At 46.7% G+C, this 15,037-nt stretch overlaps 2 protein-coding genes across 5 annotated transcripts in view; both read right to left on the bottom strand.

Annotated features, from left to right (window-relative positions):
• kcnab2a (potassium voltage-gated channel subfamily A regulatory beta subunit 2a) overlaps positions 1-9,700 on the bottom strand; it is a 70,330-nt gene extending 60,630 nt beyond the window's left edge. Inside the window, exons 1-3 of one of the 4 annotated variants that reach the window (XM_047026280.1) lie at positions 9,582-9,700; positions 8,594-8,650; positions 2,894-2,956 (exon numbers count right to left, since the gene is read on the bottom strand). The gene's annotated coding sequence lies outside the window, so the exon portion shown is untranslated. Of the gene's footprint in view, positions 1-2,893; positions 3,323-8,593; positions 8,651-9,581 lie in introns of those variants that run through there. The other 3 variants (XM_047026279.1, XM_047026283.1, XM_047026281.1) reach the window with 3 other exon arrangements.
• A 408-nt stretch (positions 9,701-10,108) lies between these two features.
• On the bottom strand, positions 10,109-14,813 carry park7 (parkinson protein 7). The gene is made up of 6 exons (XM_047025266.1): positions 14,639-14,813; positions 13,956-14,057; positions 13,450-13,509; positions 13,106-13,175; positions 11,340-11,426; positions 10,109-10,532 (listed from the first exon to the last, which is right to left on the bottom strand). Exons 1-6 carry the CDS (start codon positions 14,726-14,728, stop codon positions 10,372-10,374), a joined length of 570 nt encoding a protein of 189 aa, XP_046881222.1. The 5' UTR covers positions 14,729-14,813; the 3' UTR covers positions 10,109-10,371.
• Between the last annotated feature and the right edge of the window lie 224 nt (positions 14,814-15,037).

Here is a 15,037-nt window from a genome sequence, read left to right as displayed (position 1 = left end):
AGAGAAAGTTGTTGAGAGTGAAAATGCTCAAACCCAACGGACACTCTCAGTTTCTATCTTCTGTACAACTGCAGGCCACCTTCCCCTGTCGACCATGGTGATGTGAATGACATATAACCTGACCGGCATACTGGAATATAGAAAGCCCCAGAGCTGTATTTTGTATTGTGCCAGTTAATGCCCCTGTAACAGTGTAATCTCCCCCCAGGCAACAATAAAGTTCTACCCTAATCTAGTCAACCCTCCCCCTCTACATAAGGCTACTTTCTCCAGTACAACCACAGGCTCTCCTCAACTGTGCTTGGGATGGCTACAGCTCAGTGGTTGAGCATTTGACAGTAGACTGTGAGTTCACAGGTTCAAATCCCCCTGTATGACACTTAAATGCTAAATGACCAGGTACAAAGAAAGACGACATCAGAAAGCGACCTTTTCCTGGTAGGACTTCTCTATCCGTTCAGGATCATCTACTAGATAAGGAGCGGAGACACCAGTCACCATCACACAGACAGGATGAAGAAAACACCAGATCTGTCAGCTTCTGGTCACAAACACAGCTCACACAAATGTGCTGCCCCCTGACCTGAGTTTAGCCACAGGAAACAGAAGGTCACTTCCTGGTCATTTGTAATGAAGCCACCTGATCTGGCAGAAACAACAGGCCTCTGTGTGATGAACCAGACAGATCTACAGAGCTCACGTGGATGAAGGACATGGTGACAGCATCTTACTGCAGTTCTGCAACAGTTCATGTAACAGTTCATGAGACAGCTCATGTAACAGCTGTGTGCAAACACCTTGTTGGTGCATTTCTGTCTTTTGAGGCTTTTCACAAACCCATAACTCACCGCATGCAACTATTTTTAAACAACCTGGTCAACATACAGTAGGGCTCAGCTGTGACCTAGGAGTCTACAGTCTCTGTAACCAGGCTAGCTGTGGCCTAGCTGTCCATGTGTTTTTGCAATGTTTCCATATGCACCATTTCGTTTCTATGTGTGCGTGTGTATGCGAGTGTGTGTGTGTGTTTGCGTGGGTGCGCGAGTGTGTTCGTGTGAGAGGGTACATGTGGCCCTGTTATTAATGAAGCTAAACAGGCTATAGATGCCAGCTAGACTCTGATGACATAGCTAAGTTTAAGGACGTCTCCCCGGGGGGGAACATGCACACAGCCTGCTCCCAGGCAGAGGGCTCCCACACAGGGCTAGCACTGCAGAGAACCCATGATGCCACACACAGAAGGTCTGGAGGGCCACAGCCAACACCAACACTGTACATCCCTCATTAGCTCAAGGTGTCCTTCAGAGTTGTTGCGTTATTAAAACAAAAAAGGTTGATCGACAAAGGATAAAGGACATCTCAGTTTGTCACTAATGGAACAAAGCCTCCACAATGTAAAACGTTTCATTCCTTTCGCCGGACACTTTCATCCAAAATGGCAAATACCGCATCTACAAAAGCACAGCAGATCATCGAAGATGGACGGTGCACAGTTCCAACCGTGTTTCAGTGCCCTGCCCAGAAGCGGTGTGCATTTTCACCCGACGCCAGTGACACTGCAGTGCAGGCACACTGGACGTACCTCCGGTCACCTCAGCACCTCAGAGACCTGCTCTCCCTGCCCTCCACCACTGCTGCTTATCCAACAACTGACTGCACCAAACCAGACCTCCGCGTCCAGCCTCCCCAGCCTCCCCTGGCAGGACCAGGACCCAGGGTTGGCTAGCCTACGGACCCTGCTGCTCGAGCCTGCAGTATGGGCTCCCTCGCTGGGGCGTCAACACAGCCGGCCTGGGCCAGAGCCTGGTTCTCACACTGACTCACTGTCACAACATCTCAGCGCCACCCATCACAACATTAGAGGAACAGTTCAGCTAGATGGGATCTAAAGCTGGGAGGTGTTGCATGAAGAAGACACCGTCCGTCTGCAACAGATGGTCACTGCAGCACCGAGGAGCAAGAGCCGGTAAGAGGAACTCGCTCACCTTGAAAGTGCAGATTGTGAGTGTTTGTGAGAGTGTGTGTGTGTGTGTGTGTGTGTGTGAGTGAGTGAGTATGCAGTGAACTATTCTGCAGGGCTATTTCAGGGAGGTTCTTTATAAATCCTACGGCATGGCCAATGAATTTGAGAGGACAGGGCATGCATAAAACATGACAGAGAAAGACGAAGCAAGAGAGAGACAGACAGAGAGAGAGAAACAGGAGAGAGACACGGAGAGACAGAAGGAGAGAGACAGAAGGAGAGTGACAGAAGGAGAGTGACAGCAAGAGAGACACAGAGATAGAGACACAGAGATAGAGACACAGAGATAGAGACACAGAGATAGAGACACAGAGATAGAGACACAGATATAGAGGCACAGAGACAGAGACACAGAGATAGAGACAGAGAAACAGAGATAGAGACAGAGAGATAGAGAAACATAGACAGAGACACAGAGTTAGAGGCAGGGAGATAGAGACAGAGACACAGAGATAAAGACACAGAGACAGAACAGCAGTCCACCCACCACTATAACACAAACCAGCCTTTCAACAGACAAGGCACAGTGAGAGAGGCGGGAGGGAGGGAAAGAGGGAAAGAGAGAACGCAACCCAGCGAGAAGACGACGAGAGACAGAGAAAGCGGGAGAGAGATCGAGAAATACTGGTCCCCCTGATCCGCAACGGTGAACGCTACCGCCGGATCACCCAGTACGGCACCTGCTCTGCTAGCGACCACAACACACGTCGGCACACAAGTCTTTCAGACCCTCAATGACAGAGGGGAGGACTGGGAGGGAAAGAGAGAGAAAGAGAGAGAGAGAGAGAGAGAGAGAGAGAGAGAGAGAGGGGGGGGGGGGGGGGTGGAGACAGGGATGCCGTAGCCCAGTCATGATGTTGTAACACCCACCTCAGACGGCTGTTGCTCCCTGACGCAGCGCTCCTCAGCTGGGCTTGGACGGAGGACGGAGAGCTGGGATGGTGGAGCGCAGCCAGGTTCCCCACAGGAACAAGGGATGGTGGAGCGCAGCCAGGTTCCCCACAGGAACAAGGGATGGTGGCCGGCAGAGAGGACAGAGGAGGAGGAAGGCAGACAGGACTGGTGAATAGCCTCCTCTCTACAGTACACTCCCTGTGTCTAGGACTGCCTGACGGAGAAGCTGGTTGAGGAGTGAGCGTGTGTGTGAGCGTGTGTGTGTGTGCCTGGGCTGGAGCAGAGAGACGGACAGGAAAGAGAGAGAGGGAGAGAGACGAGACGAACAGGGAGAGAGACGAGACAGAGAGAGGGAGAGAATGAATGTGTGACGAGTGACCCTTTAGTCAGTAAGAGGCACAGAAGAGCGAACAGATGTATTAAAGACAATGCCCCTCCCTCCTTCTCTCTCCCCCTATCTTTCTGCCCCGCCCTCCCTCCCTCTATCTCGCTAATGTTACACACACACACACACACCAATCTAGCTCCCACAGCACTGTCAGCACTAGAGTAAGCATGTATGCAGGGCAAGCAGAAGGGGAGGGAGGGAGATAGAGACAGAGAGAGAGAGAGAGGGTGCAATTGTGAGAGAGAGAGAGAGAGAGAGAGAGAGAGAGAGAGAGAGAGAGAGAGAGAGGGTGAAATTGTGAGAGAGACAGAGAGAGAGAGGGAGAGAGAGAGAGAGAGAGAGAGAGAGAGAGAGAGAGAGAGAGGAGAGAGAGAGAGAGAGAGAGAGAGAGAGAGAGAGAGAGAGAGAGAGAGAGAGAGAGGGAGAGAGAGGGGAGAGAGAGAGAGACAGAGAGAGAGGGAGAGAGAGGGAGACAGAGAGAGACAGAGAGAGACAGAGAGAAAGAAAAGCGGGAAGCAGGATAGTCCAATATTAATGTAATTAGTGGACCGCAGACAGACAATGTCTGATAGCTTCTCCACCAGTGGGGAGCTAAAGACTGCGTAACTTCACTGTACTGCTGTACCATAAAGCCAGACTTAACCCCAAACATAGAAGAACACTCGTTTTTCCCTTCCTTTCAACTCATGAGAGACGAGGACAACCCAGTGAGCTATTCTGACGTACTCACACACACGTCCTCACACACACACACACGTCCTCACACACACACGTCTTCACACACAACTTCTTTCAAATGGCATCACAACGAACACGACTTCAAAGGCCCCATTAAATAAACCAGGAGGTGCTATACAAGGTGAGCTGAGATGAGAGGTTGTGACAAGCAAGTCTTGATGAAGACGCTGGGCGTTTGAATATCAAAGCTATCCCGTTGCAGATCGAGTTGCAAATGCGAAACCCGCGCTTCATATCTGCCAAGAAACGATGGTGTGACGAGCAGGACAAAAACCCCGGTGGTCCATTTCATCAGTTAGACACACTTCCAGGACAAATGTGAATTCACTCAGCTTGACAAATATTATTCGAAAGCCATCAACAAATGGTTTAGGCTAGTCTGTGATAGCGTTCAAATAATGTTGGTCAACAACGTAATCTGATATGACAAACATGTGACCTAGAAACCCCTAAACAATTGGGCCTAATGTAATGGTTACCATGTTCACTGTTGTGTACTCTTATCTTGTCAGTTAGCCTATTTCTATAGGGCTGTGGCATTCAGCTCAGTTTCCCCTCTGATTTAGTTATTGTACGCTGAAGTGTGTGTGTTTGTATGGGTGGGAGTGTGAGCGTGTGTTAGCCCACAGCCTCCAGGGAGGTTGCTGTAGCTTCAGTGTTGCGCACCACTGTTCTTGGCCTCTCTCTCTGTGTGCTCAGGCCTGGTCACGACATCACCAGAGCCAGAGTCAGCAAGCTCCCTGTCAACACCCCCCCCCCACACACACACACACACACACGTTCCCACACACCCCCCGATCCTGACTAGGACAAGGCTCTTAAACACACCAAGGAAACGGACGACTCCAACTGAATTCTCCATCTCAATCCAATTTGAGATGATTTTTGAAGGACGGACAAAAAGCCCACTTTATAAGCTCATCTATCTACTGGTCTGACCAATCAGGAGATGACGGATGGGCAGCGTTACTTTTCATCAAACTGATGACCGCGTCTGAGGTCATCAGTTTGTCTCCACGGAAAGGACATGTACCCAGCAGGACTGAGCTGAGTAAGCAAGGGGACCTGGGAAATATCAGGGAATCCTCCTAGCCCTAACCCTCCTGTGTGTAGGCCCAAGCCTGGAGGCTCCTCTGGGGTCCAGCTGAGAGTACAGTACAGCCCATGACTGGAGTCTGTGAGGTGTGATAAAGATGAGGTTTCTCTCTGGAGCTGAACCAGACACAGCTATGTGAAGAGGCATGGCTACGTTCCTGCTCCTTCTGCTGCTCCACCTGCTCCTCCTTCTCTTCCTCCTCCTGCTGCTCCTCCTCTTCATCTCCCTCCTGCTTCTCCTTGTCCTGCTCCTCGTCCTTCTCCACCTCCTCCTGCTTCTCTTTATCCTGCTCCTCCATCTCCTCCATCTCCTCCTCCTGCTTCTCTTTATCCTGCTCCTCCTCCTCCTCCTCCTCCTCCTCCTCCTCCTCCTCCTCCTCCTCCTCCTCCCCCTCCTCCTCCTCCTCTCTTCCCTGCTCCTGCTCCGGTCTCTCCTCCTGGCAGGTGTCCAGGTTAAGGGTTTGCCCTTGCCCCCCTCTCAAGCAGCTGGCCACTTATTAAACAGGCCATCCATTCCAGTGCAGCCCTCAGTGCTGCCAGGTGTACGTAGCCAGCAATGATGACAGATGAAACCCCTGAGCCGGCTTTACCATTAGACCAAATGAGATGCTGCTAAGCATATTCCTAAAGGCATTTGGTAAAACAGTCACTTTTCTGTCTACGGGAAAACATAGCTGGTGACTACAAACTCATTGCAGCAAATACACAGTCAGGGGTGAAAGGTGACATAACCTTGGCCTGTAATGGGATATTTATGTGCACTACTAGTGTGAACACAGAGACCAGCAGGTTCAGATAGCTGTGACCTTGTGCTGAGAGGTTCCACCAGTCTGACACTACAGAACCCAATACAGGCCGGTCTCCCTCCACTAGTCCAGGGCTACCAGGCAGGCCGTTAGAGTGGATAACTTCCTGTACAACACAGAAGCCACACCGCAGCAGCAGTGTGTCAGTCCCTGACAGTGTTTAGATCAGAGCTTCAGCAGCAGTGACCAGTTTCACACGGTGGCATCAGACCATGGTGTGAAGGAGAAACTATCGCAGTCAAGGTGGCTCAATCTTTCAAATCTAGAGTTAGATCTAGTCACTGGTTATTTAGACAATAATGACTTCCTCTGAGTCTTGATAGCCTTGGTTTACATACAATAATGAGTCTGAGATAACCTTGCATCAGACCCGAGAGACTAGGGCTAGATTTCACAATCAAATAGTACTGTTCTCAAAGAAACAAGGATTTCTTTCAGTTAGCATTCTCTGATTAGGGAGACCTTGGTTGAATTCATGCCTGCAGTCATAACATACTTCAAAGCTACTCAGCAACATATGAAAAAGAACATTACAGGGACCTTTACATCTTTAAAAAATGTTTTAATAACAACTAACCTGTCCTAAATCCATCCATAATCCTTACAGTTCAGTTTACACGCTTTGAAACTCAGCCACCAGCAAATAGATCTAGAACTTCAATTTGAATGTAACTGTCTCCAACTCGACCTTCAATCTACAAAACTGCTCCAACTGATCTCAAGTGAAATCTATTGTTCTTTGCCACCAATCATGCACTTAACCAGAAGGTTGATGGGAAAGTAGGCTTGTACAAGGCTAGCTTGTAAACAGGCTGCGTTTCATTGGAAAATAAAATAATGATCTGATAGAACCTGCTCATTGAGAATTGAGAATGTTCCTGATGGCAAACCTGTACCTGAGGGCAAACCTGTGCATTAGGAATGTCCTGTTTAACAATGTATAATCAGCTGGCAACAGAACTGTAGAGTTGTGATTTTCAAGTTCCATGAGTACGTCCAAAATAGCCATTGATGTATGTTGTTTATGGAAACACTGACATCAGAGTGTCACACAGGCAGAATAACTGATCCAGTGATGAGAGCCCTGCCAGAAGACAGAGTTCAACTTTTCTCATTAACCCCCGTGCATTCGGAAAAAACATTCTAGATGTGAACTGAATGAATCTTAGCAATTACCTTCTTGTCATCTGTCCCAAAAATAGCTCCAACTTCCTCATCCCGCAGCGAGAATGCCACCAAGCTCCCTTAGAGGGATGAGAGGGGTTCTTCAGTCTGAAATCACGTGGAATAAAAGGTCTGGGCCAACACCATCATTTGGTGTGGCCGGGAATCGAACTAGCGACCGTCAAATTTACTAGCCCGAATCCCTTACCGCTCAGCCACCTGACTCCCTACCAATCCAAAGTGAAAGTACATGTTGGCTACAGTAAAGAGAACTATTAGATAACATGGCCATGGAATGTGGACCCAAGCCCAAATTTAAAATAAGGCCTGCCCTGAATGTCATCGCTCCCCAGTGCTTGGGGCTGCAGTATCCTCTGCATTCTCTATCCATGCAACGATTTAAACATTACTACAGCATCCCATAGCAGAACCCCTGCAACCCTATTTACTACACATGGTGGGGGGGGGGGGGATCAGCAGGTTCACAGAAAAGCTCCATAATTGCATCATTAGCCCCAATGACTCAGCTGGATTACTTCGCTCGCGTGCTGGCCACTGCCCCCCCCCTCCCCTGCCCACCCCCTCCCCTGCGTCCCCTGCCCCACCCATCCCCTGCCTTCCCTGCCTCCCCTGCCTCCCCTGCCTCCCCTGCCTCCCCTGCCTCCCCTGCCTTCCCTGCCTCCCCTGCCTCCCCTGCCTCCCCTGCCTCCCCTGCCTTCACTGCACTGTCCATAAATAGGGAGTCATAGGCCTCCAGCTCTCAATGCCGTATGTGCTCAAGCAGAATTACATTAACATGTATGTTCAACCGCGCAAAATGTTAACATTCCAGAAATATCCAGACAGAGGACGTCTCGACACATCCGTATGGAGGAGGTGACATGGAGGACAAGTCCTACAGCGGCGGTTTCTCTCCAACGTTAACGATCGATGTGTCGCAGTATGACTGTGTGGAATCAATCATGTATTCTTCAAAACCAGACAAATAAACAGAGGCCTGAAAACCCAACATTAAGTCGAACATTAAGTCGTTAAGGAACGCACTAAAAACTCCAAAAGAACCCCATGTACGCTGCATCCTAGGATGCTGGAGTGATACTGTCACAACAACAACAACAACAGCAGGTTATCCTTGTGCTGTCTTTGAGACGTGGTGCCTAGAGGGCCTAGAGGAGAGGTTGCTTACTGGGCTAATGTGGTCGTGAGCACGGCAGGAGCAAATAGCCTACACTCCAGTTGTACTTTGATTACAGTGACCCTTGACCCCCTGGCTCTGGGTGCCGAGCGAGGTATGACTAAGGTTCTGACTCACAAGCAGAAGCAGTTAGAAAACTGCAGCTGGTTACAGAGCAAAACCAGAAAACGATGCAGCACTTGGAAGATGCAAGGCAACCACTGGCTATGGTGTCAGTGATGTGAAAGGGAACTGGTTTGCTGTCTTCCTGTTAGAAGAGTGTGAAAATAGCCCATCATCCACAAACTCACATAACTTGGTGGGGAAGTCAAGAGTTTTCACAATCATTCTTCATTTCATACGAGTTTCTAGAGAACGGAAAAAACTCAGTCAGCAAATCTAACAATGTATCTAAGCCATGTGGAATACTGGGACACTGGGACAATATCAATTCAAACAATCCACAGAGTATTAGTGAAATATTCTGCATCTATATTATTTTTTACTCGGGATATTGTCCTTTTCCAAAAGTTGACACATTTTGACTATTGTGTGATCTGTAATCTAATAAATATAATGAAGGACTATAGGCCTGCGTCTGGAATTGTCAGACTCGCAATAAATACCTTACATGCACTAAGTCTGTCATGTCACCTTCCATCTATCCCACTACTTCTTCTAGGAGACAGATAGCAAGATATACTAGCTCGCTAGCTAGCTATAACTGCAAGTCAGTCTCTTTCTATGAAGATCATGTATTAAGTAGACTAGCAGCTAATTAGCTATACAAGCCTGATCTCAAAAAAGCATCCTGTTGAAAACAGGAATTGTAAACTGCAATATGTTTACAAATACACAAAGGCTACAAAGTCTGCCTGCTTGTCTGGTCACACTGGCGCGCAGGACTCATGATGGAGCGGAGTGACAGCAGCTGCCGTCATCGTTTTGTCTCCGTCCTAATGATAGCGATTATTAGCCGACTATAAATGATGAGGACATGCGGCTAAATCCAGTTCAGTACACCTTACCCCATTTTCTAATGTATGATTAGAGCTAATCAATACCTCAGTTTAAAATTTGATTCCAAGGTTTCGTGCAGACCGGGAGACAGATGCCTTGTAGCTATGTATATTGACAGCAGTAACGTTGACGATAGTCATTCTGAAACCGAACAAGGACCTGACATAAAAATATCTAGCCTGCCAAGACAAGTAAGTTTTCTGTCCATTCCTAACATACATCTAACACAAACGCATGCGAGTTCATCATCTATATAGTCAATATGCAGCTACTACTTACCTTTAGCAAAATCCTTTTCAGTATAAGTCTAGTTTGACATGTGCCGAAAGGCTCGTGTTTACCGCTTAGATACCGCCAACACGCGTTGCAGAAGATGCCCCGCCCGTATGAATTCGGTTTCCCGCTCCGCGTGATTTCGCAATCGTTTTTACTGTCCGGTACATGGCAGGCTGTGAGCCCCAACTCCTAAAGAGCAGCCTGTTCTAGGATATCTTTTACAAACACACGCACTATATCCGTTTTCATCAGCAGTAACAGTTTCATTTTACTAAATGAGCTTTAGTCCTATCTTCTTTAATGACCACTAATCCCAACTCCTCTCTGCTCTTAACATATTTGATAAGAACCTGGACATATATGATTGGATAACGTTAAATAGCCTAATTAGTAATTACAGACATGATATTAGGGTTGTAAAATTAGTTTTAAATCGGTCTACAGTGTGGTAGACAGTTACAAGTTACAACCTTTGAAACTAGAGTGCAGTTCAAGCAACAGCAATGCTGCAAGTGGAAATATCAACACAATGAATGTCACATTTTAAATTTAATCTAATTTTCAACTCGGCACAATTCCAATAATCAAAACTCAATCAAACAATGCTGTTAGTTAAACTAAACGGGAAACACCAGTAAGGAGGAAAATATTAGGATCAATTCATATTTCTAAATGAAATCCTTCCAACGATTCTTCTTTATTCCCGTGATGTCCGACAGAGTCCAAGTGCTGTGCAGGGGTGCAGTGGAAGCAGTGTTGGCGCCGTGGGCGCTGAAGAACAAATGTCTGTGGCTCAGTCTTTCAGAACCAGGGGTCCTTTGACCTGAGCAGCGACCTCTGCCCCCATGAGCTCCTCCACGATGGCCAGGGCGAACTCGAAGCTGGTGCCTGGCCCACGGCTGGTAATCAGGTGCCCGTCCTTCTGAACCCGGGCCTCAGAGTACTTGTAGTGGTCTGGAAGGAGGAACCAGAGCATGGGTTACAGACTGATGTACTGGCTGGGGGGCTGGTGTTAGGAGGGATACACAGATGTTCATCTCAGTTGTTCAATTCACTTTATGAATCCTGAAGGAAATTCAAGCACTTAGATACAGTGACTCAGTGTGGACAGTTGTAGAATAATTAAATATGGAGGTCACACACACACAGTAGAATATGCACGAAAGCAGCAATCTATTTAATGAAGTAATAGATTCAGTCTTGGAATATAACATAGGATGAATGTATCTGTGTTCATATGCTCGCTTATAATGTGTAGATGTTGTAGTGTTGGGATTTGTACAGTCACTTTGGTGCAAAGAGAATAGAGAGACTGTAAAAAAATATGTAAAAACTAGTCGACTACAGATGACCTATTTGGGGATTATCTAGCCCCAATTGGGATTCAGACATGGTCTTGTCAAATCTAGACAGGAACACATTGTACATTTCCATTACAGAACTTTGAAAAGGAATCCACTTGTCAGAATACCTTTCCATGAACATTCTACATGCTATGTGGACTGTGTGGTTCTATACAAGGTCTGAATGGGGTTCAGGTGTCCCAAACCCACTGTAGTTGTGAGTGACTCAAGTGTAACCGTGGATATGAGAATTCAGGGAAAACAAAACAAACTGCTACACCACCCTCTGCTGGATACAAACAGAACCTACACTGCATAGGATTCACCCATGTAGCCAAGACAAGAATTACTTCAGGGAAAGGGTGGTATTTAAGACACAGTATTCAATTAGTAAATAAAACTCAATGTCAATACTTGCCTCCTGCCATCATCTTCTCTTTAGCCCCAGGGTGGGTGGTTACTGTGCTGCCATATGCAATCCCATGAGCCAGGAGAGCAGTGGGTCCTGGGGCACAAAGGAGTCAGCAGCATCACAATCACCTTCAGGTGACATTCAAACACACCAGGCAAGCATGGCACTGCCAGGACAACCACACGCACAAGTACACAGTGCAGAGAGACAGGTCCGAGAATAAACACATCATTGTAATACATGGATGTAAAAAGGAAAAAAGATTGGTTTGATGGTTCAATGTGCACAGTGAGACTCATTAGGCTACTAGACATGACAACCGTAAAATACAATCTAAAATTAAACGCACGCTGTATACGGTTTCAGCACACGTCTCCAGGCCATATAGAGAAGAGGGGAAAATAGGGAGACTAAAAATAATGGACTTTGTGTCTGCTGCGTTAACATTGGCAGGGACCTAACACTGCAGTGAGCTCATCCGCTGCCCATTTAATAAACAGATTCGCTATTGATCTCGCTCTTTGGCTGCCTCTCCATGCGGTCTGAAGGTGACGCTTTTATCGGGCAGAGCCGCGGGCAGCCAGCTCGCTGCTCCTGTTACAGCCCTGCCTCCACCCTAAAGACACCAGTCTGGGACAGTCAGGCCCTCTGGGGAGCCAGAGGCTGGCTCGAGCCCATATCAAAGTGAAGGGAGGGGGGGAAGGGGGAACAGAACAAGGAAAAAGAGGAGGGGAAGAAGAGGAGATGAAGGAAAAAGAGGAGGAGGGGTAGAGGCAAGGAGGGGGTAGAGAAGGGGAGGGAAAGGAGTTACAGAAGGAGGTGAGGAGGAGCAGTGGAGAATGACAAGTAGAGGCGATACGCTTTCCTTCCAAACTAAGTATACACACACACACACACACACGTATGAACTTCAGCTAAATAAGAAACAGGATCAATATCAACTTACTGATATTGTTCAATGAGGAAACGATAGCAGGATGCTATCTGAATCGTTGGGGATTTGATGTTTCATTTCCTGTGTTTCCTTTTAAACTATAGAGACTTCACCTAAAAAATCACCTCATTTCCTCAATAACGTACAATGGATTCTAACATAATGCCCTGTATTTAATCCAGCAGGAATGAATTTCAAGGAGCCTAGTTTCATTGACGTATGCTGGTCAAGAATGGCTAAATCGAGGCGACAATGAGAGTCGTCACGGTTGGCAGGTTCATCATACATTCCTGTGGGGTTGTCAGACGTTTTCTAGGACGCCGCTCACTCTGCAGAGCCACATCGGCCCCGTGTCCTCATTCATTATGTCCTTCCAGCGCCCTTCATCAGCAGCAAGAATATGGCCAGGGAAATATCTCTGTGGCGCAGGGCTTTCTCAATGGTATGAGCAAACTGACTGAAAGCATTTCTTAAAGGTCTTTATTTAATGACCATGGTGCCATTCATTTTTATTTTATTTTTAATAGCAATATTGAAAAATACGATCTCACTGTCTGATGATCAATCGACATGGAATTTAAAAGCCAAATTATTCTAATCTTGAACCACATTGCTAACAGGTTTAGCCCATTAAGAGTTGTTCTTTTTATTAGTTTTTTTTTTATTGGCAGTGTCTGCAGATCTGAACAATCTCACAACAAAGCTGCTAAACTGGATAAATCCTAAAGACACAACCGCATTTCTCCACCCATTTCCGCAAACTTCTTCCCTTTACTAAGAGACAAAGCAGGGCTTCCCTTTGAGGGGCATATAAAATATGAAGGAAGGGGACATTTACCTGCACAGATGGCAGCAATCAGGCCTTTCCTGGCCTCCTGATCCTTCAACACCTCCTTCACAGCAGGAGACTACAGGAAAAACAATATGGAGGACGAGTCACGAATGATGAGTCATTTTTTCCTCTAATGCAGTGATACTAAGATTATGCTAGTACAACAACTTAAGGTTTTAAAACTGTAAAGTTCCAACTGTGTGCTTTAGTTCAATATTGAATGAAAACAGAAAGTAAATGCTAAAATGTTTTTAGCACATGGACATAAATAATAAATTATTGGCACACAGGGCATTTGGCCTGGGATATTTTGTGACTAAAGAGAGCATGGTCAAACTCAAATCTGTTACCTCTGACAGGTTCTGGGCTCCCTGCAGCCCCCCTGGCAAGAGCACGACATCATAGGTACCCTGGAACACAAAGCATGACAAGAGGAAATCGTCATGAGTAACAGTTATGCTAGCTGGTTGGGGATGTAGACGGCAAAGTAGGGTTTATTAGATGTGGCCAGTTGTGGGCATGAGTGGCCACAATATTCCACTGTGTGTTACCTCTGTATTTAAATGAAGGCACAGGATTAAATTCATGGGGGGGGGGAGAGAGAGAGAGAGAGAGAGAGAGAGAGAGAGAGAGAGAGAGAGAGAGAGAGAGAGAGAGAGAGAGAGAGAGAGAGAGAGAGAGAGATGCTTCCAAAAACAAGACTCTCATTGAGCTCAAGCCTGGAGGTATTCTCTAATCTCTAAAGGAACAGTGCAAAGTGGCGAGCAGGTCTACCACCCTGACTGGTTCTGGAGGTGATGGCAGGGATGTAGAGTGGTGAGATGAGGGTTGGAGGCCTTGGAAGGGTATGTCTGACCTGCTTCCTGGCTTCCTCCAGGCTGGCATCAGGGCAGATGAGAACGTCTCGGCTACACTGTACTGGTTCTTTGCCAGTCAGTCCAGCCACCGTCACAGCTATCTGCAAAACAAAAGCATTGAAGAGAAAAAAAAACATGATCAGCCATGCATTATTTGGGGTAACTGACGTTTGATAGTAAATCGGAATTTGCCGTTATGCCATTTTCTAGAAGCGTGTAAAAGTTAAACTTTTATTTTGAAAGCCCGGGTACGCTACTGTAAACTTTGACATTTACATGATTACTTTGCCCTTTACTCTCACCTTACATCCAGAGAGCCTAGCTGCCTAACAGCATGACACTATTCAATCACTACTGGGGGCATTGCCAAGTATGTAATAGTTGTGGACTTCACTAACCCCCACCGATTTGAAGACATTTGAGTTGTGTTGCGACCGAAAAGCTCATTGCTCTGTTGCTTTCAGATTACAAACCAGATATGAATAGCTAGTTTCCATATGCAATACCTTTAAGTGTAAATGCAATGTGGATTGCTGCAGTATGACTTCTTATAATGTCGAGATATGTAAATAGCGAAGCAAATATAGCATGGCTCTGTAACGTTCTACACGGAGCAGGGAAGCTAGCTAGTTAGCTACAATCACATTTAACTAACGTTATTGCCAATTACACAAATACAGACCCCAGCTCTGCGCATGACGTCCACGGGAATAACCGTTTCCATCTCCTCTGCACCTTTAGATAGAATTACTAATGCACGTTTGCCTGCCATTGTTAAGAGGTTCGTTGCTTGCTTGCTAACTTGCAGTCTGTGCCCGTTAGCAGGTGACTTTTGTTTTGACAGAACATGAGACACATGGCCGCAGCTACGGAATCATAAATAGTCCAAGTTGAATGAAAGCGGTTGATTAAGCGGTTGGACGCTTTGTATGTGACATACACGGCACTGTGGATTTTGCTATGGGATGATAAGAAATTCCTGTTTTATCTTATTGCAATGCTTACATTCTAAATCTAGAATTTGAGACATATTGACCAAAACCATAAACCCACCTTCTGTACACTGTACATTTCCTGCTTT

Source organism: Hypomesus transpacificus, chromosome 9 (genome assembly GCF_021917145.1).
Source record: "Hypomesus transpacificus isolate Combined female chromosome 9, fHypTra1, whole genome shotgun sequence".
NCBI classification, from domain to species: domain Eukaryota; kingdom Metazoa; phylum Chordata; class Actinopteri; order Osmeriformes; family Osmeridae; genus Hypomesus; species Hypomesus transpacificus.
This window is presented reverse-complemented; position numbering and strand designations above follow the sequence as displayed.

Bases quoted from the DNA above. Each gene is read 5' to 3' on its own strand.
- park7 (XM_047025266.1), bottom strand. From the start codon at position 14,728: ATGGCAGGCAAACGTGCATTAGTAATTCTATCTAAAGGTGCAGAGGAG. The intron at 14,058-14,638 runs GTCTGTATTTGT...TTTGTTTTGCAG, and splicing joins ACGTCATGCGCAGAGCTGGG to ATAGCTGTGACGGTGGCTGG. The intron at 13,510-13,955 runs GTCAGACATACC...TTTGTGTTCCAG, and splicing joins TGGAGGAAGCCAGGAAGCAG to GGTACCTATGATGTCGTGCT.